Genomic DNA, 25,162 nt, shown 5'->3' with positions numbered 1-25,162 from the left:
AGAGAAAAAGGCTTTTGCTTCCAGACCAACCGTTTCTGCTCCAGTGTTAAAAGATCTGTTTTGGGCTTCTCATCCGTTTTGGCAAGAGGCTGTAGCCCAGCTTGGTGCAGCCACCACTGGCAGCAGCTTCCCAGAGTGGTGGGAGCCTGATAACTCCAAAGGTTTCTGCTATCAGACCCACTCTTCCCACTGAGAGTCAAAGGGCAAGACCATGCTCGAAGACAACAGAAGGAAACAAAAAAAAAGAAGCTGTATTTTATACATGTTCTCCAACAGGTAATAAGGGAGCTTCTCCTCCAACTAAATACATAGGATAATGCACATCCACAGACCTGGATACAGCTGCTATAGCCTCAGGTGTAAGACAGTACAGCTTCTCATTCTAGGATCACAAGAAGTCAGGAAGTTGGGGTAAAAACAGTAGAGATCACAAGTGTAGAAAATTGAAGACAGTGTACAAAGGGTCTCAAACACAAAGCTTTCCCTCTCTTGAATTTGCTTTTTTTCTATCTGCACTTGGAGGGAGCCACCCCAAACCTCCCAGCCACACAGTCTCCCAATGACTCTAAATAAAGGTTCCTCCTTCAAAAGGGCTTTCAGGGATTGCTGAGTTATGCCTTGTTACTTTAAACCACCACTGTGCTTAATGAACTCAGACACCTAAAAGAATAAGCTTTACTATATACATTTAAAAATTGAGGAAAAGTTCTCTAAAAATACGCTTTTGAATTTGACAAAATGCCCCAGGTGCTCAGGCTGGAGGATCACCTCCAAGCTGTGTGGCAGCTTGTTAGCAGACACCAAACTAAACCACCTAAAGAAGAGGAGCCAGCCCAGACCTTTCCCTGTGCTGCTGGGCTGCTCCCAAAACTCCGTCCATCTCCTTCAAGGACACTCAGTGTATTCCAACAGCAACAACCCAGAGCTGCTGACAAGGAACCAGTATCAGGTGGGCCAAACACCAAAGGGGGACAGGGAATACATGCCAGGGCCAAGAACAGAGGGACTGCCACATGTCAGAATCCATACAAGCGCTAATTAAAGCTTGTGTTCGCAGGGGGGAATCAGGAATCAACATGGAAATGCCACCAGAGCCTCACAAGATTGCTCCTGTCTCCTGTGTGACATCAGCTACAACGTTCCCATGTGCTGCAGAAGCTGATGGCCATGCTGGGGAAAGAAGGAAGCAGCTTTTCCTTTTGGGAGAAAGCGCTTTCCTATCATCATCCATGTCCTGTCCTTCAAAATCTGTACTGCTGAAAGGGCAAATGTACCACAAGCAGGTTAAGTCCTACAGAGACCTCTGAGGCAGCTGAGGCCAGCACACTCTAGAAGGTATTTTTCAGCTTGGCTGCCACAAGCACGAGAATCTCCCCAATCTTCTTCTGCCAATTCTCTATGTCCTTGGAGACATCACACCAGAGCTCTCCATGGCGAGGTTCGGCATTCTCACAGCGCTTCCTCACCTCTTCTTGTTGTTCCTACAGGGAAGAGAAATGACAGTTTGTCCTGGTTTGTTCCAGAACACAGCAAAAATTGAACCCTCCCTGCTTCAAACACTCTTCCAAAGACAATGGTGGGGTTTGGGATCTGTTACTTTCAAAGGAAGTCCAAGTCAAAATTCAGAAGCAGCAAGTCTCCTGCCTGGCTGAACAAACCGGCCAAGTTGCAGCTGAGCAAGTCTTGGCTACAGCACAGAAACTGCAGCAGAAACTTCCTTGCATTACCACCTGCAGGAGCTGTGTCAAGTGAAAGGTCTCTCTGAAGTCAGAAGATAAACACCCCCATCTCATTTCAGTAGAATCAGCAGTACAAACTGCTGTAAGAGATTAGAGCCGGCTGCTCCTCTGGCTGTGTTCACGTGCAACCTGTACTCCACACTTGGGAAGGAACAGCCCTAGTTACACAAACCCAGCACCACCATTCCAGCACAATCCCCTCTCAGAGCAAACTTGAGTTTTACAGGAGGAAGATTGATTTCAGAGATTTTTGCATGAACCAGCATGACTGTGGACAGCAAAGCAGCCTGAAACACAGCTCAGCTAATGACAGCACCTTTTAAAAGCCACCACACAGGCCTGTTCTTGCTCATTCATGACCAGGCATGACAGCCAGCCTCCCCTGTGACAACGCAGGCAGGAGCAGCAGCAGCACGCTCAGCCCAGCACTGCAGCAATCCCAGGACTGGGCAACCCCTGGGCAGCCAGCCAGGGATTGCTGCTGCCTTCCCTGTTCCCATGCACACACTCACCTCTGTGCCATGCTGGAGCTCAAATTTGTAAAAGAAGGCCCAGGCATCCCCCAGGTCAGAGTCTATCTTCACCGTCCGGTGGAACCACTCTCTGGCCTTGGTTATTTTACGCTCGCTCCAGAACAGCCTGTTGGGAAAAGCAGAAGGGAGCTGATCAACAGCCTCACTTTACAGGAAGATGTCAACCCACAAGAAGTCCAACCTAAAGGCTCTACAGGTGTTCCAGTTCTTTGCTCTCCCAGGAAGGAAACGGCAGCTTTTTAGGCAACTACCGACCATCCTGCTCCTGGGAAGGGAAGGGAAGGGAAGGGAAGGGAAGGGAAGGGAAGGGAAGGGAAGGGAAGGGAAGGGAAGGGAAGGGAAGGGAAGGGAAGGGAAGGGAAGGGAAGGGAAGGGAAGGGAAGGGAAGGGAAGGGAAGGGAAGGGAAGGGAAGGGAAGGGAAGGGAAGGGAAGGGAAGGGAAGGGAAGGGAAGGGAAGGGAAGGGAAGGGAAGGGAAGGGAAGGGAAGGGAACATCCAGCACTTCTTCTTCACTGCCCCACAGTGAGGCAGGGCAACTCAGAGGATAACTTAGCCCCAGGCACAGACAGACTGCTGAGAGGAGAAGCATTACTGAGCTCTGCTAACTCAATTGCTTTAATTTTGCTGTTCCAGATTTGGTGAGGAAGAGACAGGATTACGTGCCTATATCTATTCCCACTCCTTCAATTTCTTTACACTTCAAGTCAATTTTAGCATCTAACAATTAAATAACTTCTAAAAGCTGGCAATTGCCTGCTGTATGGTCACATGCTCACACCTACAAAGCCTGCTGGAGTGGAGTGGAGCAGACCTGCCTTGTCAGCCCCATTTTCCAAGAAAAAACAAGCATGGAAGCTTCTGCACTCAAACCCATCCTAGCACAGCCCCACTGTTGCCATTTCATCCAGGCACTGGTCAATGCTGAAATTTCTCCCCAGTAATGAACCAGCTGGGTCAAGAGTCTCTTGGTTTCACTGCTTTGCGTTAAAGAGTTCATTTGAGCTATAAGGTCTTTATCAAATCAGCCACCCCTCATAAAGAGCTTAGCCTGTCATAAAATTATACAGCTTCTGTGATTGTTTTTAAGCCCTATAATACTCTTGATTGTTCTGTGTTAAATAAACTGTGATTTACAAGAGCACAACAATGATAGCAGAGGCTTAACACCTGCAAGTAGTGGCCATTTTCAGCAACATGTTAAACAAAAGTTTTTCACAGATGTGTAACACTCTGTACCTACAGAGGCAAGTCGTGATGGGAGGTGGAAGCTGTTTATGTTGGGATTAGCTGCTAAATAGCCTGAGGTTGCACCAGAAGGGGCCTGGGAGCAGTTGCCATAAAGCAAAAGTTAACATTTTTCTCACTTGCTGCTCAAGCTGAACAAGTCAGCTGTCAGGATCTGGCAGAACCCAGTGTTGCAGTCACTGGAGTGTATCCTACAGTTTTCTTTGGCTTATAAAATAGAGTTGTGAAAGAATTGGGCAACCTCGAGCAAAATGCCTCCTGTATTAACCTCTTCTGCTATTCCCAAAGGGAGGAAAGTAAGTTTGTTTCCATCAAGGCTGCTGTAAAGGCTGTTCACACATCAGAGCAGGATGTGGCATGAGTCAGTTCTAATAGTGGGTTTTCAGCACTGGAACCCTCACAATTCAGTCTGGACAAGAAAACAATTCCTAGGAGATTATCTTCCCATTTCAGAGAAGCAAACTACAGAATGACTGGTAGTTTGCATTCTGGGAAGGGGCACAACTGAAGAACACTGACATAGGAAAAAATCAGGAGCAGAGTATCTAGCTCAGAATTTAAAAAGACAGCTGACAGAATCTAGGATAGAGAGAAAAGATGCAAACTACACAGCCAGCCACATAAAACTTGAAAAATAATCAGCAAAAAAGGTCCCTATTTTCACAGATACTTAAAACATATCCTGAACCACTTAATAAAGCCTAGTTCACCTGACAGCACGGTGAAATCCTCTTCAAGGGACAGGAAGAAAGCAGCTTGCAGGGTGCCAATACCAAGTACTGGCAATGAGCTTTGTGTGAGTGTATTGTTATCTGTGCCAGTCCCAGACCCACCAGAACAACTCGAGGGCAGGCTGACATTCCCCACTTGGAATCAAGGGAGAGATTTGCACAGTTACTAGGAGACAGCTGGAGAGCTGTTCCTTGCTTTGGGACTTATTACAGCTGCTGCAGCCAGAGTCGCATGGCTGTGCTGGAGTGCAGTGTTCCATCCTGGATACAGCCACACACAGACACGGATATTTTTACTGCATCAAGCACAGGAACTCACTTGGCCACAGCCAGCAGGACATGTGGGTCATGTTCACACTTCTTGAGAGCATCCACACTCTTGGTCTTTCGTTGCGGTCGTGCTTCAAGGAAAATTGCTTCTGACCACAGGATTCCTTAATCAAAATAAGTAAGAAGATTGTTTAGTGTTATTTTGAGGTTAATCCTTCCCACCCTGCCATCAGGCCAGTGCTCTGCAACACAAGCAGCTGTATAGCCCCTGCCCTGGTGGTGATCCACCCCTAACCTCATCCCAGATCACTCTTTCCACACAGATACTTCATTCAGAACTCTGAAATTTGAGCTAGTGTGTGCACCATGCTGGAGCTTCAGCTCTGGGGGTCTCTGTACCACAACTCCCGCAGCTAACCCAGAGCTCAGGCTTTTGAAATGAGACACTGCAAACACTGAGACAGGGAAGGCAAATCAGCATTTCCAAAGGGGAAGGTATCTGTCTGTTTGAACAGGCAACTGCAGTGGCAGAAGAAGGCCCAAAAAGTGCAAAGTACAGTCTGGGAGCAGTTTCAAGGGTGCTGGAGAGCACCACAGTCTTATTGATGCTGGCTCCACACACACTGATGAAGGACAGAGTAGATCCAGGAAAGCTGGGTTTAATCCCTAACTCTTCTCACTGCCAAAAGCAAGGAAGGAAATATGCTCAGGGGAGCATGAAATCTGCAGTTTCTCATGTCAGCCAGGCACACCTGATCACTTCAAAGCAAAGCCTGAGAGCTGGTGTCTGCCAGGACTCCATCAAAGCGCTCTCGCTTCCCATAAACGGCACCACAGGAACACACACAAGCTTTGATAACTGCAGTGACAGACAGGAGACAGACTCTCTTCTTCTTGCTCTTTATATATAGGATCACAAACACCATAATATTTCTATTTTATTCTTTGTGCAGCCTGCCACCCATCAGGAATCAATTCAGCAATCGATGAACCCAAACCTCTGGTTTACAGGACTGCAGGTGGCCAAGTCCTGCAGGCTTTGATTATGGTTTGTTGAGGTCTAAGATAAAGTTGGAAGCAATTTTTTAAACAAAAACTGAGTTCCTGCTGCCCATTTCCATAGCAACAGGCAGATCTGTAGAACAGCCTGTGGTGGCAAACACTCATTAGGTCATTCACAAAAACAGAGCAGGATTTTGGGTGGTGCTGCTTTGGTGACCCACTCACATGGAGAGTACCTTGCAATGAGTCTATCATGTCATAAAAATCACTTAATTCCCAATTAATTCACTGGGACTTTAGTAGCCACCAATTAAAACACCTTTCAAAACCTACCCAGAAGGCAAGTCAAGCCTTGACCTGCAGCAAGTTACTACAATTTGTAGCTATGTGACATCTTCTCCCCAGAAGATGTCAACATGTTTAATTATTTAAAGTCTTCCTGCAATTCTGCCCCAAAACAGGGATGTGTTAGGCACTTTATCCTCCCATCCCAAGAGGCAAATGTTTCCACTGCTAGTTAGAACTAACTGACATCATTTGACTTCTTTTCTTACATGAGCTAAAATAATTAAAAACCAGGACTGAACATTTATGGTACACTATCCCCCAATCATGACTGCGATGGAAATTTGCTGCCAGCACAAGTTGTTAAACTCAGAGGGGTGAAACCAGTGCAGGCAAACCAGCAACTCGGAATCTCCTAAGGCCAGCTGTACTCCAGAGGGACAGGGAAAGCACCATTCTTTTTCCACTGAACTTTCTAACTACAAACACTGAAGTGTCTTTAATTTTAAAGCTTGGCAGACTTCTACCAGCTTCAGAGAAAAACCCACCCATATCCAAGAAGTTTTTGCAGGAAGCCTGGGGACAAACTGTGGACCAGGGATCCAATAATATACTGGACACTGCGGAAAAATGGAACAACACCAACCCATGACCCCTCAGGTGTGAGAGAGCACAAAGTAACTCGGATTGTTCTCAAAGACGCTCAGTATTTCCTTTGCAGAAGGATGACTGACACCTCTCCAAAATACCATATTCTGAGACCTGGCCAGAAAGGACATCTTGGGAAAAAAATGTGCTTCTATCAACTGGGCAAAACAATTAACTGTGTTTAAGGCAGAAATGAGATCCAGCTCACCTGAATTGGGGCACTCTTGCAGTGCCTTGGCCATCAGTGTGTTTGCAATGTTCTTCAGCCCAGCTCGGTATTCCAACCTCACAGACTCCAACCTGGTAGGGAAGAGACTCTGATGAAATTTATGACAATATTCACTAGGCAGAAACAGTGAGTCACATGAAGGTCACTGGAAACTGCAAACATCTGCCCATATTCTGGATATGTGTAGGTGACTGACATCTTCCCATTCCTCTCCATCTAAAAATAAATGCGACTTTTATTCTATAATGGCCCAGATAAAATACAATCTGAAAAAGGAACTGTAACAGAAAGGAAAGAGCCCTGTGCACTCTGCATGCTCTGTGCACCACAACCACCAGTAAAGAAATAACTAGTTTCCAGATCCTTAGAGAAGCTAGCCAGGATCACCAAAGCATTTCTGCTATTCAGGGAAGCTGTTAGTCCAGAAGAAACTCCAGGATGGGTGTGGTCCTAAGTTCCGGGCTCAAATGGTTGAGATAATGTGGAATAGCGGGCCTGAAGAACGGGTTGAATTTGTAGCCCAAATTCAGTTCAACTCCACACAACTCACCAGAGATCTGGATTCTTTGGATTCTTCAGGCGAGACTTTTCCAAGATGGCTCTTGCTCTAGTCAGCTGCCCGACTTTCTCCTCCAGCCTGGACAGCAAAAGCCACAGGGGTATGGAATGCGGGCACTTCTTCAACTGTTTAAAAAATAAAAGTATACTAATAGGTAAAGATGAAAAAAAAAATCTTATAACTCCTATTGAAAAGAACTTCCCTGCCTATATCCTCCTGAAGAGTTTACAAGAAGACAGACCAAGATATGCCACTCAAATTTCTCCAGCTAGTCTTACAGTCAGCACAGAAGTGAAGTTTTCTTGTATCCAAAATAGTCAGGCACATCAGGTATGACTGAGCTATCCCAGCAGTTAAGAGACAGAACACACCTCCCTTAACACAGCTACAATTCGTGCTCCTTCTGCAGATGGAGGGCTCTCACACATCCCCAAACCACAGCAGAGTGTGCAGGGAGTCATTAGGATACCTGTGTCCAAATTACTTTGATGGCTGTCGACTTTGAGCATTCATACCCAAGGACACCAATTACTGTTTAAGAGAGGAGTGCTCTGCAGGCCACCTCCTTTCACAGTGTGCATCTAAGAGCTGCTGAGGAAGATTTTCTTTTAAGAGTTCTGGTTTTAGTCTTTCCAGGTCTTAGAGAATTACTGTGCAAAGCCTTTCTTCCTGCCTGTGAGGAGTCAGGCATACAGAGAACTCTTTCAAGCAAGAAAGTCAATCTTGCATATGGGTAATGCGTAAGAGAAATTCTTGCTTATTTCAAGGGCCTATTTTTTTTTCTTTTACTGTTTTAACCAATGACAGAAAGGAATCGTGTCTTTGGCTCTTCATTTTCATTCAAAGACAGACATCTCTCCATGCCAGCAGCACAAAGCAAACCTGCAGTAACATCCATCTTACCCCTTGATTATAAGCCTCCCGTGCTTTCTCTACCAGCTCTTTTTGTTCCTCAATTTGTCCTTTCATCATCCACAGTTTGGGGAAGTCCTCATAGTGCTTCAGGGCTTCCTCACAGAGCTCCTGGGCTGCAGCAATGTTCCCAAGCACCCATTCCAACTTCACAGACTTCATGAAGACCTGGGAACAAACCAGAGCTGTTTACCATCAGCAGCCATTGAAAAACCATTAATCTGCCAAAGCAGCGGATTCCCACTTTCATGCATTCATTAGAATGTTATTGATTAGCTACAGTTTGAAGTAAAATAAAAACTAAAATATCAGAGTTAAATAATAGCGGGCACAGATAACAATGAGAAAGGTAAATGCAAATACTAAAGGAGTTAGAAGAGTGTGATCCACCTGTATCTCACCTATTTACATAATTATTAACACAGAACTGGCATTTGCAGAATCATGGAACAGTTTGGGTTGGAAAAATAATATTTGTATAAAGAGCACAGCTTTAATAGCACAACCAATTAACAAACCTAGGCCTCCTTCATCAGCACAATCCGATCTCCTCATATCCAAGCTACTACGACCGCCTTTCCTTACTTATGGCTTCAGGCTCTAACTGTTGTCCTGCTCATTACAAACTGGTACACGTACTTTTCTGCTCCCCAAATCCTTCCTTCTGGCTACGCAGGGAAGTCACAGCTATGAGAAATACATTATACACCAAAGGCTCTCTCACTGCTCTTTGATCCCCATCCTCCCCGTTCCCAAACTCCCCCCTCTGTGACCTCGCAAGAGAGGCATCAAGTCTGAGAGCAGAGCTTCAGCCCCAGCTGCAGAAGCTCCCTGGCTCAGAGAGGAAGAGGACAGTTAAAAAGATGTAGGATGTAACAATGACTGAGGGGGAGGAACAGAGGACAGAGATCAAACTAACTTTTCGTTTACTTGGACAAGTTAAAATGCTTTTGTATGAAGAGCCGAAAATCGACAGAGTTTATCATACCAGAGGTAACTGGAGATAAACACAGGATCGTAACTTTAAACACCAAACCACCCCAGAGCTGTCTTTAGTACAAGCATAAGTGAGTCTTCTGTGAAAGTATTTTCTCTTTTTTCCAAGACGTGCTTTTATGCAACACAAACATTATACAAACAGCTGTAAACTGGGAATTTCCTGACTTTTGCTATTTGTGTAAAAAACAAATTGAAACCCTTCACTTGATCCCAGCCTTTTTTTCCCACCATGCCACAACTTTGTGTCGCAATTCACTGGAGCAGTGCTCGGCAAAGCGGCCACATGCCCCGGAAGCCAATGGCAGGGAGCCATATGGTCAATCCCTAAGGCCACAGAACTGAAGGAACTCCTCCATCCGTCCCAAATCCCCCATGGCCAAGAGGCCTGAGACTCTCCACCCTCCACACATCCTTACCCTTGCTGTGGGGGCACTGCTGCGAGCCTTTGCCAGCAGCCTCCTCGCTCTTTCATACTCATTGTTCTCCGACTCGAGCTTCACGGCAGCCAGCCAGATCTCCTCGCTGTTGGGGTTGGCCTGCAAGAACACAAAGTGACAGACAAATGCATACAGTGAATCAACAGCAGATTTAATCCTCCGTTTGATCCAGATTAAAATTGAAATCAGAGCTTTGTCAATCCACAGTAGGATTTTTTTCAGTGCAAGCTCCTCCCAGTCTTCTTTGACCTTTGAAGTTTATAGAAATCCTCCAAAACAGATGGGCAACACAAAGATATATGCCAGTTTAGAAGCTGGATGCTTCTCAACTGTTGAAAAGCAGTAATGCTTGATCTTCTGAACTTCCAGTTTAAATACTGAAAACATCACAGGGTCTGCCACAATGAGACCCTCATTTTATTACCCTCAGGCAAAAAAACTGCAGCTTGAATTCCCCACTGAGGTCTGTAAAAACTCTTCCAATAAAAGTCATTTCAGTGGCAACCATGTCAAGAACTTTGCAGCCTAGTAACAAAGAGCACCGAGAACAGAATAAGGAAGTATCTTTTACCTTCCATTTCAGGACCTTTTTTTTCACTTAGCTTTTAAGCCTGATTCCCAGTGCCAGAAATGCTCTGCCTATCTTTGCTACAGCATCCAGCAGGCAATTCCCTTCATTAGTGGGTTTGATCCAAAATGTAAGTAATTCAGTGACCTCATTAGGGCAGACCACAACCCCTTCCCTGAGGTGACCCAAGACAACAGGATTCTGATCCATGACTGGGGTTGGTGGAAGCCATGCTAGTAAAATTGATGGTTTGCAAACTCATAGAATCGCAGAGTGGTTTGGGTTGGAAGGGGCCTTTAAAGATCATCTCATTCCAAGGGTAGGGATGCTGTGCACCAGACCAGGCTGCTCCGAGCCCCATCCAACCTGGCATTCAACACTTCCAGGGATGCAGCAGCCACAACCTCTCTGGACAACTTGTTCCAGCTCAGAACCTGGTGTAGAACTACTAAAAGAGCAGTACCACAGCCTTGCTTCCAGTTTGCTGCTATTTCACAGGAGAACATTTTGCCACACAAAGCAATCAAAGAACAGCGGAAGTCTCCATCACCTTGAAAGGCAGCAGGAATCAGGCGTTGACAGAAAAAGCCTGCTCTGTACTCTTTACCTGTCACATTTAACACCCTCTGACAAGTGTAACAGACCCACCTGGAAAGCCAGGGCCAAGATGCTTCTGGCTGCTGGCACATCTCCTGCCAACCACTTGGATTTGGCTCCCATGAGCCACAGCACTTCTGCTTTGGGACAGTGAGCAACAGCCCTCTGCAAAAGAGCCTCCAAGGATTCTCTGAAGACAAGAAAGAGCAAGTTACAATCCCTCAAGGTACTGCCAAAGGCAAGCTCTCTCACACCATTTTCACTATCACTCAGTGTTATAAATATTGTTGCAAAGTCCAATGTTGTAAACCTTGATAAGTTGTTTCATAACAAGGAAAGGGTGGGGTCTTTTTCCACAAGGGTTCTGAAATCAGCACTCCACAAACGGCTCATTGTTCAGACACCTTTGTTTGATAGCCTCTGTGGAAAGAGCCCTCACACAAACAGCTCCTTTCTCTTGGAAAGAGTAATTCTGCTTAACAAACCTTAGCAGAAACTCCGACAGGAAGGTTTTCAGAATTATTAGATGAGGCTCGCTTGATTTTATGCAATTTTTTTTTCCCTCTGGAAAATATACTTTTCAGGTGGAACATGGGGCTTAAAAGCCAGCCACCACTGGGAAACATGGGAAAACAACATCAAAAGCAAAGGTATATTTGTTCCCATTTAAAAAAAGGCTTGAATGAGGAAGAACTCAGCATTTGCAGTCACTTCCACAACATAGTCTTGTTGGCTTTAATAAGGATGATTCCACATGTATAAGTGGCTTACTGCAGAGATTGTTTGCTTTAATCTAAGATGTGGGCAGAAAGTTTCTGACATGTAAAGTTTACTCTTTATGAATAAACTTCAAAAAGAGCCTGAGCTATAACAGTATAACACCAATCATAATTCAGGATGTGATACACATTCAGAGTGTTTAATCAGAAAATACCAGAGATGCTTGGACACATTCAGCTATGTACTTGTTTATCTATGAAGACTAAATAAAACACATTTTAGGTGATTTGTATCCCCATATTTTTCCAGAGATGCCTTCTCAAAGACACTTGTTCCTACCTTGTCTCTTCACAGCTATTTTTACCAATAAATCCCTATTGCCAAAAACCGTTTTATGACTGCATAAAACTTAAGGATGTTCTGGGCACAACAATAACAAAGAAGGTCAGACTTGCAAAAAAACGTCAGTGAGTTTCACCCAGCTCCACTAACTCTGCACTTGCACCACACCAGGGACCATCCTGTAGTTTTCCTTCCTTCCCAGCCTGTCACTGGGATGAAGCCCTCCACGGAGGGATCGTGCAGCACACGTACCTGGTTCCATGGTTCTTTTCAAAGTAGGCTGCTCGTAGCCACACACTCTTCTTGCTCGGGAAGACTTGCAAGGCATAGGCATAAATGGCTCGGGCACACTCCAGGGCATTATGAGCAACACACTGAGGGAAAACAGATCAGGACTAAGTGAGCTTAGGGGAGCACTGGAATCGAGAGCAAGAAGGAATTACACATGCACAATTCAACCCAGAACTCAGTAACTCGGTGTAATCCATGAATTGAGGCATTAATAGAGAATAGAATACTTACAATCAGCTTTTTAAAAGGAAGCAGGGAATGAATTTCCAAATATCCCTCCACAGAGCACAAGTATCCCTGGCCTTTCAGTGGGACTGACACTCACAGGCCAGCTTGAAACATTAGTAAGGCATTGGAAAGGCTCTCATGTTAGCACTTCATTTTGTTATTTCACAGGCAAAACCCTAAGCACCACAGCATGTGCCCCCCACTGCTCTGAGCCCAATTCAAGGCCAATGAAGTTGGACATTTCTCATGCTGAAATATGATTTAGTTCTTAGCACATGTTCGAACTATTCCCCTAAAGCAAAAAAAGCCTGGTAAAACTTTTACCCACTGCCTTGTCCAGTCTTACATTAACTCTTGAGCTACAATGGTTATGCCTTGAAACTCAACTGCCTTTACCCATAACTCAATCTCTGTTGATGTCTCACTCTATAATTGAATAACCTCCTGAGGCAGAGACTGGCCAAAGGCAGGCAGGTGGTGTGGGAATCATCCACTTTCACTGACAAAGCCATTTCCCAGGCACCAGTTCAATTTCCTCTAATTAAAAAACACTAGCTCACAATAAAACAAAACCAACAAAAAGCAGCATCACAGCTGGACATACACTGTCTGCATCTTCCATCCAGGTGTGTTTCCGATCTTCTTCCTCGATGCCAATCCCAATCACAGCTCTCATGATTGCCTGGCATGTGGCCACACTTCCAGCTTTATCACATTCCTCAGCATCCTAGAAACAAGAGGAAAGCCCGGCTCATTTTGAGAGCTCAGCACAAGAAGTTAAATTCTGCATTGGCAACTCCTCATGCACAAACACAGAGACATTGTGGTCACCACCACAGCACAAACATCTCATTGCTCAAACACACACTGACACTGAGTAGGAGCCTGCACCCACAAGGAAGGTGCTAGAGCTGTACACAAAATCATTCACACGTTGGTTAAGAAACAGAGCACAGCAATTCCATCCACTGAAAAGCAATAATTGCGACAATGTGTGACCTTTCCAGACCTAGAAATCTTTTCCTACAGCTCCACAACCCTGGGCTGACCCAAGCAGGCACCTGGCCAATAAAAAATGCAAAAACTTCACAAGGAAGAACTGCAACATCAGAACTACTGACCTTCTTTCAGCTTTGAGATGCTTAAGTCTCAATAAGGGCTAAGCAATAACTAAATTTAAGAGTATCCTGTCAACCAGTGTTAAGTAAAAGGTGCAAACACTCTCACCAGAGCATGTATGGAAAAATGGTTTCCTGACACACAAAGCTTTCAGAAAGCCAAGCATGTCTTGCTTAAACTTGTTGCAAAGCCCTCTGATCAGATAACAGAAATGGAGCAGTTCTACTACTGAGAAGGAACTCGAGAACACAACAATGCAGAGGCTGTGCTCGTGGGTTTTTTTAAAGAGAAGTTGAAATTAACCGTTAATTGTTTTACTGCTGTAAAGAAAGTCAGTATTCTTTTAGATGTTAACAAGGATATCCATTTAATATTATATACTTCATTCACTGTCAATGTTCTTAAACAGTATAACAGAAGATTTTTGCTGTCTTGACCCACTGTAAATGATTTTAGTAGGAAACTGCTTTAAAGACTTAGGATCAAACAAAGCACAGAACCTATTCAGGAGGAAAGAGATTCAGTACAGGACTAACAGTATCATTTCCTACATGCTGCAAATGCAGTATTTGTATTGATTTCTCATAACACCATTTGACAAAGACTTGTGGGGCAAATAAACACCTTTCAAGCCAGAAGAGAAATATGCAAAAAATACGTAAATCCTTCACTGAAGGCTTTAAGCCTCTGTCCTACTTAGGCAGCAGCTGCTTGAAGCTACTTACCTTCCAAGACAGAAGCAAACCAGACATTTCTCAGCAAAACACACGTGACATTACCCCAGGGTATCACTTACGGCCTTGACCCTACTCAGCTTTTTAATCTCATCTCTTGTCTCTTCACAGGGACCTCCACTGATAAGCCAGGTGCAAAATTACACTGCCCCATAACACGCACCATCAGCAGCCTCCAGAACACAACGTGAAGAGCTCACCTGGGCTCCCAAGACTGAGCACTTACCTGTATCCACTGCTCCCTGTTGATTTCCACACCATTAGCCCTAAGAGATGTGATGGCTCTGTCAATGATTTTCTCCACCATCTGGGTGTTTCCATTGGCTTCCTCCAGTTTGGCAGCAGTAATCCAGATGTGACGATCCGTCGGGATATTCTCCCGGGCTTTGTTAAGGACTTTACGAGCGTTCTCATATGTCTCCAGCCTTGCCAGTGCCAGCCACAGCTGCAGAGCAACAAAGATGTATGTGAGATGAGAACAAGGAGCTGACAAGGCTGCTGTATGGCAGTGTCAGCCCACTGAGATAAGCAGCTTCACGCTGCTTGCTACTGGTTGGCAACTGTCCTCAAGCACTGCAAGAAGGCTGTGGAATACCAATGGAGGAGAGGAGAAACAGGCTGCTACTGCCCTTGAAGCTCAGTCCTGATCATCTCTGGGTATCATCCCCATCTGCTGGGCTGTTACACTCCTATTTTCTGTTCACATCACCTCTCAGGCAGCTGAATTGAACACTCTGGTTTGGTGTTTCAGAAACGAGTAACTTTTAGATTCACCAGATTAAATGTTCACTTGTTTTCCCAACTGTCAAGGCACCACACATGGACACAAACATGGTTCAGTGCCTACAGCAGGCACAGCTGTGCACTGCCATGACTAACCTAACAATTACACAGCAAAATGAGGCATGTAATGACCACCAGACAATTAACTCCAAAGAAAAAAAGCACATTCCGCTACTCATCACATCCTTCCCACTGTGGCATGAAGCACGTGGGAGAAAACCTTGTGTGGAGAAACACTGCTCACCCTGCCTCTTGCCTGCAAAGCTCTACTGCCAGCCTGAAGTGGGGTGTAAGGGTTTTTTTATTTCACTTTTTTTTTTAACTCACTTCAACACTGGTTGGACAGCACTCCACAGCCCGGCTCAGCATGATCCTGGCATCCTCAGGTTCCTCCAGCTCCACGGCTGCTTTCCACAAACGCACCGAGTTTGGAACATGCTCAAGAGCTAGAGAGGCAAAACAATTCTGTCAATCATGATAAAGTAGTTTACCAAGGAGATCTGTATTTTTTAAACACTATATAATAAAGGATTTGTGCTATTACAATGAAATGTCCTGAAAGAGGGAAGGGAGGGGATTTACTTATATTGGGCTCTTGCTTCAACAATGAGAATTTAAAATCAGAAAATAAAACACTTAATCATTTTAATTGGAAACAGGTTTTGGAGAGCCAAGGGCTTTTTTGCTGTACAAGCTGTAATTGCATGCTCCTCAGTAAAACACCTGGCTGAACGAAGCCTCCAGTCTCAGCAAACGAGCAGATGAAGATCTTCAAAACTGGGCAGCTTAATCATGCTGGGTTTGCCTTTACAGAAAAGGAGCATCTTCAACACTAATAATACAACCTTGTTCCTTACATGTTGAAACTGTCCCTTGACAATGTAGTTTTCCTGTAAGCCTCTCCTGACAGTTCAATGAAGCCCAGCTTAACTTCCCAAAAAGCTGTTGTCCTGCTATGCAAAAATGAAACGGGGATACATAAAAACTTAAAGGTCTCACTGACACTCAGCCATGAGTACCAAGTGTGCTTCCAGCAATCCAATATGGACTCCATCTAATTAGGATTCTTCAAGGCTTCCTTAATCCTGTCCAAGAGTTAGCTACTGCTGGTAGAACTGCGTTCTCTGCAGCCTGTCCTACATGTGCTGTCTGAAACATTAAATGCTAAACAACAGCTTTCCTCAGCCCATCTCTTCAAGAGAGATTGAGAAACCAAAGGGTTTTTAGCCTTTTGTCACTCCAATTTGCACCCCAGCCTGCTGGAATCAGCTGCATTGCAGCATTACTTCCACTGCTTCCATAGTGACTGTACACAAATGTGCCATAGTAACAGAGGACTGAGCACATCCCTCTTCAATAAAGCGAGCACAGTCACAGGCACACAAAAATGAGTGGGAAAAGGCATCTAAACCCACTTTGGAACTAGCTGGGCAAGGCTGTTCCTTGAGGCACTGCTGCAGAGGCACAGTGATGAACCTCAGCTCAGAGCACATCCCACCCCTACACAGAGATTTACAACAGGCATTAACCATTTGTCTCCAAGTCTGTAGCTGCAGGAGATTTTCCTGAAGAATTTAAGTGAATAATGTCAGCCTCCAAGAGCTGAAAGCATCACTCTGCAGGACAGAACATGTTTTCATAAATACAGAATTCGATTTTTAGACCTCAAGCTGTATTTCAGCCACTCAGCTTGCTGGGTCTCCAGTCAGACTGAGGCTTTAAAAACTCCAGAGGTTCTGCTGGATGGTAGGAATGCACACAGCCAGCAGAGAGGAGAAACACATTATGAAAGGTCACACTTCAGTGACGTTACCTGGCACTCAGGCTTTTTTTATTTTGGGAGAAATAATGGGTTATGCTGCCACTTAAGGCTCCAAGCTCCATATTAGTGATGCTCCCTAGGCAGCAGAGGAGCACAACAGTGAAGCTGTTAACAGGCCAAAAATTGGGAAGAGAATGATAAATCCAGTTCCATTCCACTAACAGTTTTGTATCAAGAGATTAAGTAGGTGACTCCAAAAACTGAATGTTTTTCTCTTCATAAATACAGTGTTTGAAGCAAAGCTCAGTACTTAGAGGGTAAGTCACTGCTCTCACACAAGACCCTCCCCTACCCAAGCTGGACTCACAGATCTATTTCTGCTCCTTTAAAAGTGTTTTTCTGTTCAACATCTGTGACTGTTCCTGAGAAGGACACATGGTGTCACAGGAGCAGCACTTCATACCGTGCTGCACTGTGGAGCCAATGGAAATTTAAAAAGCTACTGAATAGTTAATATCTGAACTCTTTACAACTTCAACCCCAGCAACTTTGAAGTGCCTTTCATCCACATGTAGTAAGAGGTCATTTCAACAGAGATCTGCATTTTACATGCAAGAGGTGGGAGGCAATTAATTCCTTTGAAGCTAAACCATTCAATACTGCAGACTGCTTCACAATGATTCAGTAAATGTATTAAATCCAGACCCTTTTTCCCTGTCTAGATTAAAGTCAGGAGATGTAACTAATACAATTCAGTAGTCATGAAGGAACTAATCTCTACTGATACAGACCCAGCTACTTAAAGTAATCAAAGAATTCATATTTTGAAGTTCTGAGGAAGACCTGGGTCCAGGACAATGCAACTAACTGCTGTTGAAGAGATCGTTGTTTGGAAAAGACAGTAATTCCATGAAAGAGGAAAACCTCCAAGTGCAATGCAATCCAAGAAGATGTAAGGTTTCAGGTAAGCACCACAGAGAAAGGCTGTTTGTCAAGGACAGAACTTGCTCCACTAAAGCAAATCCTGCAGCTCAACAGGCTCCATGATATGAGAACCCCGGGACCTCTAAAGCTCCTCCAGCAGCAGCCACTGTGGTCTCTAACAGGCTACAAGCAAGTAGGAACAATCAATTCCAGTATCTTTTCCAAAAAGTATCACAAGGTGACATCTAGAGCACCTTTTTATCCTTAGAACACCATTTTTTAACTGCTTTCATCTACTTATCTAATTGTGATCAAGCTGGAATTGGCTTAGGTAAGTGAAGTATCATTTTGGAATTGCTCAGTACCAGCAGCTTTCTGCTGAAGGATGTTTTATGAACACTTCAACACCTTTGCTCTTTGGCTCAACAGCAGCAAGTTCCACCATTAACACACATGCTAACAACTGTAATTTCAACAAGGAAGCAAAAAAAGCACCTGAACTTATGGCCACATCTTGAACAACTTGAAGTGCAATATAAAGAGTGCAATGCTCAGCCTTCATTCCCTGAGCCCACGGGTGCTCTCACCTTTCCTAAGGACACGTTTCTTGGCACGGATGTCTGTCTCCAGCTCTGCTGCTCTGATATAGATCCGCACAGACTGTGGAAGGTGCCGGACAGCCTGGGCCACAACAGCCTTGGCTGTATCTCCAGGCTGAAGCCGAGCAGCTTCCAACCAAACATCTTCACTCTGTCAGGAAAAACAACCCATCTTCCTTGACACCAAAACAAGAATGTAAAAGCAGAGCTTCCGGCTAAGCAGGTGTTTTGTAATACTGCAGATAGTGAAGCTGTATCAGACAGAGCCTCAATCAAGCTTAACAGAGATTCTGCTGCTCATTAACCACAACTTCTTCCTACTATCCCACAAGGATCGCAGGGAAGCAAAGCAATTCTGACCTTAGGGCACATCTCTGTTCCTTTCATGATGAGGTTTCGAGCCACCTGGAGCTTGCCAGTGACCTCCTCCAGTCGGGCTGATGCTATCCAGGCTGGTGGATGATGAGGATTGGTCTCTCGGACAGATTTCAGGAGCAAACGGGCTTTTTTGATATCACTAAAGGAGGAAAAAAACAGAAGGAAAATTTCCAGCACATTGGGAAACAATTCTCCTGAACCAGGACATGCTCAGATCCACAGTGTGACCTCAAATTTTTTCATATTGGAGACACAAGTTACAGTCTACCAAAACAAGCTTACAAATGCACACTAACACAGCGAGATCACAGTGAAAACCAGTTAAGTATTTAAGAAAGATTTCTGGGAATTACAGCTGGGCACTTGCAGCTGGAAGCTGATAAGCCCAAGCATTGATGTAAGCCAAGAATTAGCATCAGTATTTGCACGTACTGCTCTGACTCAAACAGCAATTCTTTATGAAACAGATGTCAAACTCCAGGCTAAAGAGGTTCTCAGAGGTCATCAATCAAGACTAAATTAGCAGCACACAGGTACAATTAACTAGGTTATTTCCTGGCTGGCAAGCAGCCACACACTGCCATCACTCTGGCATGGAAATAGGGATGGAATGGAAACAATCCCCACAATTGATGCATCCAGGTCAGATGCCAGTACCTCAGCTGAAAGACTATACCAGATCTCATGTTAAAAGAATTCATCCTCAAAAACTCACCTGGTATTTCTTACAAACTAAATGCCAGCTGAAAGCACCCACTCAGACAGATTTCCATTTACATGTAGGATCAGTGCCACTGCTAAGAGGATAAATCTGTTAATCCTTCTTAAACTTACTTGATATCTCCTCCATGTGTGGGAATCATGGAATTTAAGTCTGTCAAATATCCTTTTGGGTCCACTACGGTCTGGCCGCTCACAGAGTCCGACACCTGAGAAAGTCAAGTCAGAGCTACTGAAATGACCACCCACAGCCCCTGAATGCCTGAAAAGACACTGTGCTGTACAAAAATCCTAGATATTCATCTGTTCCCAAAAGCAAGGAAGGAGGAAAACACAAAGCCTTGCTTATTAGCTTTTTCCCCTCTTCTAATATACACAACTTTAATGTTAAAATCCAGACAAGAAGCAGCTTGGTGACAAGCGGACACCAAAAGCTCCTGCAGCCCTGCCAGCTAAAGGCATTCTTTTTAGAATAAACCAGATTTAGATCAGAAAAATCAATGAAAAAGAGCAGAAGTCAAAAGCTAGTACTTTTCAGCAGTTTGTCCTGCATCCCTATGTAAGACAGAAGAGATGCTTCCCTTGGTAACACCACCTGTGCTGTTTGCCTCAAGTCCACCTGTGATATATCCAGGCGGTCTCTTCTCCCGTAAGGACCAAGAATTCCAGGGACAAACTGGTTTTCTCAGGAAATTCTATTCATGTTGACAGCATGAGATTCGGGGAGAGGGACTACAAAATTATTTCACAGCTCAGCTGTTCTTGGATCTTCTAACACCAAAGAGAATTCAACACTTTTCTAAAACCAGGACTTAAATAGCAGCACAACATCAAACCCAGGTATACCTGTGACAGATCCTGCCTTCTCACATCCTTACCTGGCTTAGCCTCATATCCATCAAGGTGTTCCTGGCTTGGCCAATCTTCCTCATATCCAATTCACCTGTCCCAGGTGTCATCAAGCCTGGTGTCATTCCTCCTGGGTATGGAGTATTCAAACCCCCTGGATACGGAGTATTCAGTCCACCAAATTGCTAAAAAAAAAGAATGAGAAAGTCATTCCTAAAACCTCTCCTGAGATTTCAAAAATAATTCAGGCTATTGGCTGACTTGCACTTCCCCAGAAGCTGCAGGACACAGATGCAAAACCCCCACAGGTACTTATGATATGGCTTCCCTGAATCCCAAAACATTTCTCATACAGGATTTGCAAATCTATAGGTAATTACTAAAGTTTGGTCAAGTCCATGAAATAAGCAACAAGAAAGTGAAAAATTCAAGCACAGGCATTTAAACCTGACACATTTAAACAAGAATATCTACAAAGTCCCACAGACACGTGGAGCCAGTCTAGGACCAGTCAGCTGCTCCTATAATTCTATGACCACAGTAGACTCTGGCCACAGAGCAACAAGCTAAATTACTTCATTTTCAGTTGACTGAAAGGCAAGTAATTTTTAACACAATTACCCCAAAGCTGAGCAAACCATTAGTTGAAAGCAAACTTTATTTCCTGTTCCCTCTTTGCAAGATGTTGTCATAACAGAAATGGTTATGGTCACCGAAACTATCACCACCCTGCATTCAGCAAATAGGAAAATGAACACTTCCTACCACCTTTAACACAAGAACCAGGCTTTCTCTGCCTATCCCCATGCTTTCTCTAGCAATGGCTGTGCACTGAAAGGCTCCAGCAAGCACAGGAGTTTAACACCCAGAATTCCGTTGGCAGACTCACAAACCACACCAAGTTTTTGGTCAAGCATCTTTTCCCCAAATCCCCGTTTCACACTCATCTCTAATCCAGTTTGGCCACAGCTCGCCCAGGTTTGCTGTGTACTCACTGTCTGGCGTGGGTCCACAGAAGTGTGATTCTCCCCTGACTGCAAATGCTTTGCAAAGAAGCTGTCAGGGACGGGAGTCAGCTTCTCGTAACGAGGATTCCTCTGCCGCTTGTTCCTGGCATCCCCAACCTCGGGAATACTCAGCCACTCCTCCTCAGTAACCTCTGCTAATTTCCGCTGTTCAAACAGGAGTCATCATCAGTATTTGCTGCAGAAATGGCTTTTTAAGTGCTCTTAACTCCTTAATAGATTTATTTTCTTGAAATAATTCAAGATCAATTTAACACTTAAGGGTCAGACTCTTTTTCTAATCCAATGTACAAAAGAATTAGATGCATTTAATTAGAATTTGGTTTTAGTCCAGACTGAGATTCCAAATCAAATTTGTTATTTGATTCAGTGCTACAAACATTCAGATTAATCCTAGTGCCTGGAGCATTGAGTGGTTTATTACTAATCATTAGACAACAGCTTAAACAATACATTTTACTTAAAAGAAGATTTAGAGTCAGGAGATTCTGCTCAGCTGCTCCTGCAATGCCAACAAGTTAGCAGTTTCCCTCAAAGGCAGAAGTGTAGAACTTTCCATAAAGCACAAAACAAAAATGATCAATATCAAAATTTGCAGACATATCACTACCTTGTGTATCCACAAGAACAGTGTGTATTCTTCCAACAGAAAGTAATTCTAATCTGGAGAATATCAAAGTACTTGTTTGCCAACACACAAAATCTGAGCAAAGAAACACAAAAGAACACACAGCCACCTCTTGTATCTCATAGAAAGTCCCATTTCAGACATTTTTTTCCTTACTTTCAAGTCTGAGAACTGCTGCTGAATTTTGGGTCGTTCCATACGGTATTTTTCTATTTCCTCTTTTTCTCGTTGCTCCCTTAGGAAAAGGAATACTGAGGTTATGCTCAAAGTAACACTTGGTAAGTCTTTGATTAAAGTGTTGACATGACAGAAAAAAGTGTTTGATAAGAGTTAGGGCATAAATAAAGGCATTTTCTCCAAGCTCAAATTATCAACATTATGACAAGAGATCCTTTATCACACAAGACAGTATTATAGTGTAAAAACAGACATCTCCAAGTGAGCTTCAGTCTTTAACCTCCTCTTAGTGAGTAGCACATTTAACAAGTAACACACATTGTTTACAGGCATGAGATGACTTTTCTAACAATTTCCAGTGCACACTGCAGTCTGTGGTGTGTCAATACCAGTTGCTCAGCACCTCCCCACACCATCTTAATGAACTACAGTGAAGTAATTTAACCACATCCACTATCAAAGCAAGTGGTGCAAAATACCTGTCATCCTCAATTAACCAGAAAACACCCCCTGCCAGTGCTGTAGCTTATCCTACCTCCTTTCTTTCCTGCGTTCATCCATCCTCTTATCCAAAGCTGCATAAATAGCATCTGCTTCCTCATCATCTTTTTCATAGGGGCCGCTGGAGAACAGGCTCCCAGCATAGCCATTGAACTGGGAATTTGGAGAGAGAGGAAAAAAAAAAAGAGGGGAAAAAAGGCAGTTTTTCAAAGCTCCTGTTGTGCTCCTCCTACAGCCAACAATCACCTGAAAATGCACTGACAGGCATTTCTGACAACATTGCATCAGACTAACGCATCCCTAAATGAAAGCATCTTCCTTCTACCACCCCATGGTGGTGTTTATTCTCCCACACCATTTGAAGCAAAACTGCTTCAAAATTGCTCCTTTCAAAATTGCTTCTCTCTCTAAACCACTTCTATTCAGCAATAAACAAGATCCCAGGGTAGAAAAGCCATTCTCTTCCATTAACCACTTTTTACGTCAGTGAAAGCAAACAGAAAGAATATCACAACATTCAACTAACCAAAGTGGGACTTAAACACTAGAGACTACACAGGCCACTTAAGGACAATATATGGCACAGAATCACAGAGTCATTTAGGCTGGAAAAGACCTCCAAGATCATCAAGTCCCATCCTGTCAAAGCACACAGGCTTTCATTTGTGAAGAATAAAAAAAAAATACAACCCCTGAAATACTTAAATTAATTTTTATTTATGGATATTTTCCCAAGACTCTCAGGGCTCTGTATCAGCAATTAAACCACAGTCCACAGAGCAAGGCCACAACAAAAATCTGCAAGCAACATGCCACCGTGCATACTGAGGTCTCAATCAATAAATAAAAAAGGAAATGCTGCCTGCAAACTACAGGAAATTCTGGGTTTGAAGCCTCAGCTAAAACCGGGTTCATAGCAAGAGTGGGGAGCTCAGGGACTCTTGTTCCACCTGGGAAAAAACATCTCAAGGATGATGAAAACCACCTCACCTCATCGTAGTTGGTGTCATTCAAGTCCTCATCGTCATCATCTGCTGTCTGGTTCTTCTTCATCTGGTCCCCCACAGTTCTCTTCCCCGGCGGGGCATGCCGGTCATCCACGGGGTCGTTGGCATCACGGGCAGGGCCAATATCAGAGCGGGTGGTGAAACCTGTGGCTCTGGAGGGATAAACCAGGGGCTGTTTAGCTCACTGCAATCCCAGCCTGTCACAGTTACTGCTCAGAACAGGCAGCATAAATATAATTCTTTTGGGAGAATGGCATCAGCCACTGCCCATGACCAGCATTCATAAAGCCAGGGGGAAAAATGTCCTTAGAATCATGGAATAGTTTGGGTTGGAAGGGACCTCAACGCTCCCTCCATTCCAAACCCCCACCATGGGCAGGGGCACCTTCCACTAGCCCAGGTTGCTCCAAGCCCCATCCAACCTGGCCCCAGACACTTCCAGGGAATGGGCAGCCACAGCTTCTCTGGAAAACCTTTTATAGGGAGAACTTTTTCCACAAATACACTGCAACCACCCAGCTCATTGCTCTGCCACCCATTCTGTGCATGGCCTCCCTTCTGTCTCTGGGTCTCTCAGCTGACCCTGCAGGCTGTGGGGCACCACAGGCTGGGGTCTGGGCAAAGGCATGGGGCAACTGGAGCTCTTCTGAACCCCCACACTCGCCTGGCACCACCTCTTGGGGCACAGCCGGCAGGATATCCCCAAGGAAGGACACAAGAAAATCAGCGGGACGAACGCAACTCACACCAAGGAAAGGACACCCCAAAAAAGGTTTCAGCCGCCACCAAACCCCCTCAATGTTCCCTCAACAAAAGTCCCCAGTTTGATCATTTTCCAGACGGTCCCACGCACACAGTCACAGCATCAGGAGGGACACGATCCTTTGCCGGTCTGAAGCACCCGGGAACTCATCCCCGAAGCCAGGCTCGCTTTTAAACACAAACCCGCCCAGCGAAAGAGCGAACTCGAACCATTACGAAGGGACAACACTGAAAAGCCGCGCGGGGCCACCCCGAGAGGACGGGGACCGGTGGTGCGGGGAGGTGTGAGCCCAGCCGGGCACCGAACGGGCCCGGGAACGTCCCGGGGCCCGGCGGGGCAACGGGGCTGTGAAGGAACCGGGGTGGGGGGGCCAGGCCAGGCCTGGGCGGCGTCTCACCCGCGGCCCAGCCCCGGCACGTAGCCCAGGGGCGCGGGCATGCCCAAGAACGGCTTCTTTTTCTTGTTCATGATGGCGGTGGCGGCGAGGCGACACCAAAGCGGGAGCGGAGCAGGGACCGGAGCAGAGCCACGAGAGGCGGCCGGGAGAGCAGCGGCGGCGGCGGCGGCGGAAGCGGCGCCGGGAGCAGGCGGGGCCACCCCGAGGGCAGAGCGGAACTTCCGCTCTCGCCGGGGAGCAGCGCGCCCCCTGGCGATGTGGAGGTCCTGAGCCGTGGTGAGGATGACGGGGATGGGGGTGATAAGGATGGGGAAAATGGGAATGAGGATGGTGGGGATGAAGATCACGTGGATGATGGGGCTGAAGATGGGAATGTTGAGTTGTGCTGTCATGGATTTCATATTTATAGCAATTTATTATTCTTATTATTATTAGGAAATGAGTAACTGCTAAGGAACATC

The 25,162-nt window shown here is 45.0% G+C and overlaps 1 protein-coding gene across 1 annotated transcript; it reads right to left on the bottom strand.

Annotated features, from left to right (window-relative positions):
- Positions 1–238: 238 nt before the first annotated feature.
- On the bottom strand, positions 239–24,874 carry PRPF6 (pre-mRNA processing factor 6). Its single transcript, XM_082292656.1, has 21 exons — positions 24,702–24,874; positions 23,525–23,693; positions 22,569–22,687; positions 22,013–22,091; positions 21,199–21,375; positions 20,233–20,388; positions 19,469–19,563; positions 18,617–18,773; positions 18,245–18,407; positions 15,299–15,417; positions 14,415–14,633; positions 12,940–13,062; positions 12,069–12,190; positions 10,806–10,944; positions 9,569–9,688; positions 8,145–8,321; positions 7,233–7,366; positions 6,662–6,753; positions 4,568–4,682; positions 2,252–2,378; positions 239–1,481 (listed from the first exon to the last, which is right to left on the bottom strand). Exons 1-21 carry the CDS (start codon positions 24,770–24,772, stop codon positions 1,329–1,331), a joined length of 2,826 nt encoding a protein of 941 aa, XP_082148782.1. The 5' UTR covers positions 24,773–24,874; the 3' UTR covers positions 239–1,328.
- Positions 24,875–25,162: the final 288 nt, after the last annotated feature.

The sequence above is a fragment of the Coloeus monedula genome (assembly GCF_965178545.1).
Source record: "Coloeus monedula genome assembly, chromosome: 17".
Lineage (NCBI taxonomy): Eukaryota > Metazoa > Chordata > Aves > Passeriformes > Corvidae > Coloeus > Coloeus monedula.
Note: the sequence above shows the minus strand (reverse complement) of the source record. Positions and strands in the feature narration are given on the sequence as shown.

Excerpts from the sequence above, each read along its gene's own strand:
- PRPF6 (XM_082292656.1), bottom strand. The coding sequence starts at position 24,772 with ATGAACAAGAAAAAGAAGCCGTTCTTGGGCATGCCCGCGCCCCTGGGC. Across the intron at positions 23,694-24,701 it reads GTGCCGGGGCTGGGCCGCGG|AGCCACAGGTTTCACCACCC; the intron begins GTGAGACGCCGC and ends TTATCCCTCCAG. Across the intron at positions 9,689-10,805 it reads TCTTGGCCCTGGCTTTCCAG|GCCAACCCCAACAGCGAGGA; the intron begins GTGGGTCTGTTA and ends GTGTTCTTGCAG.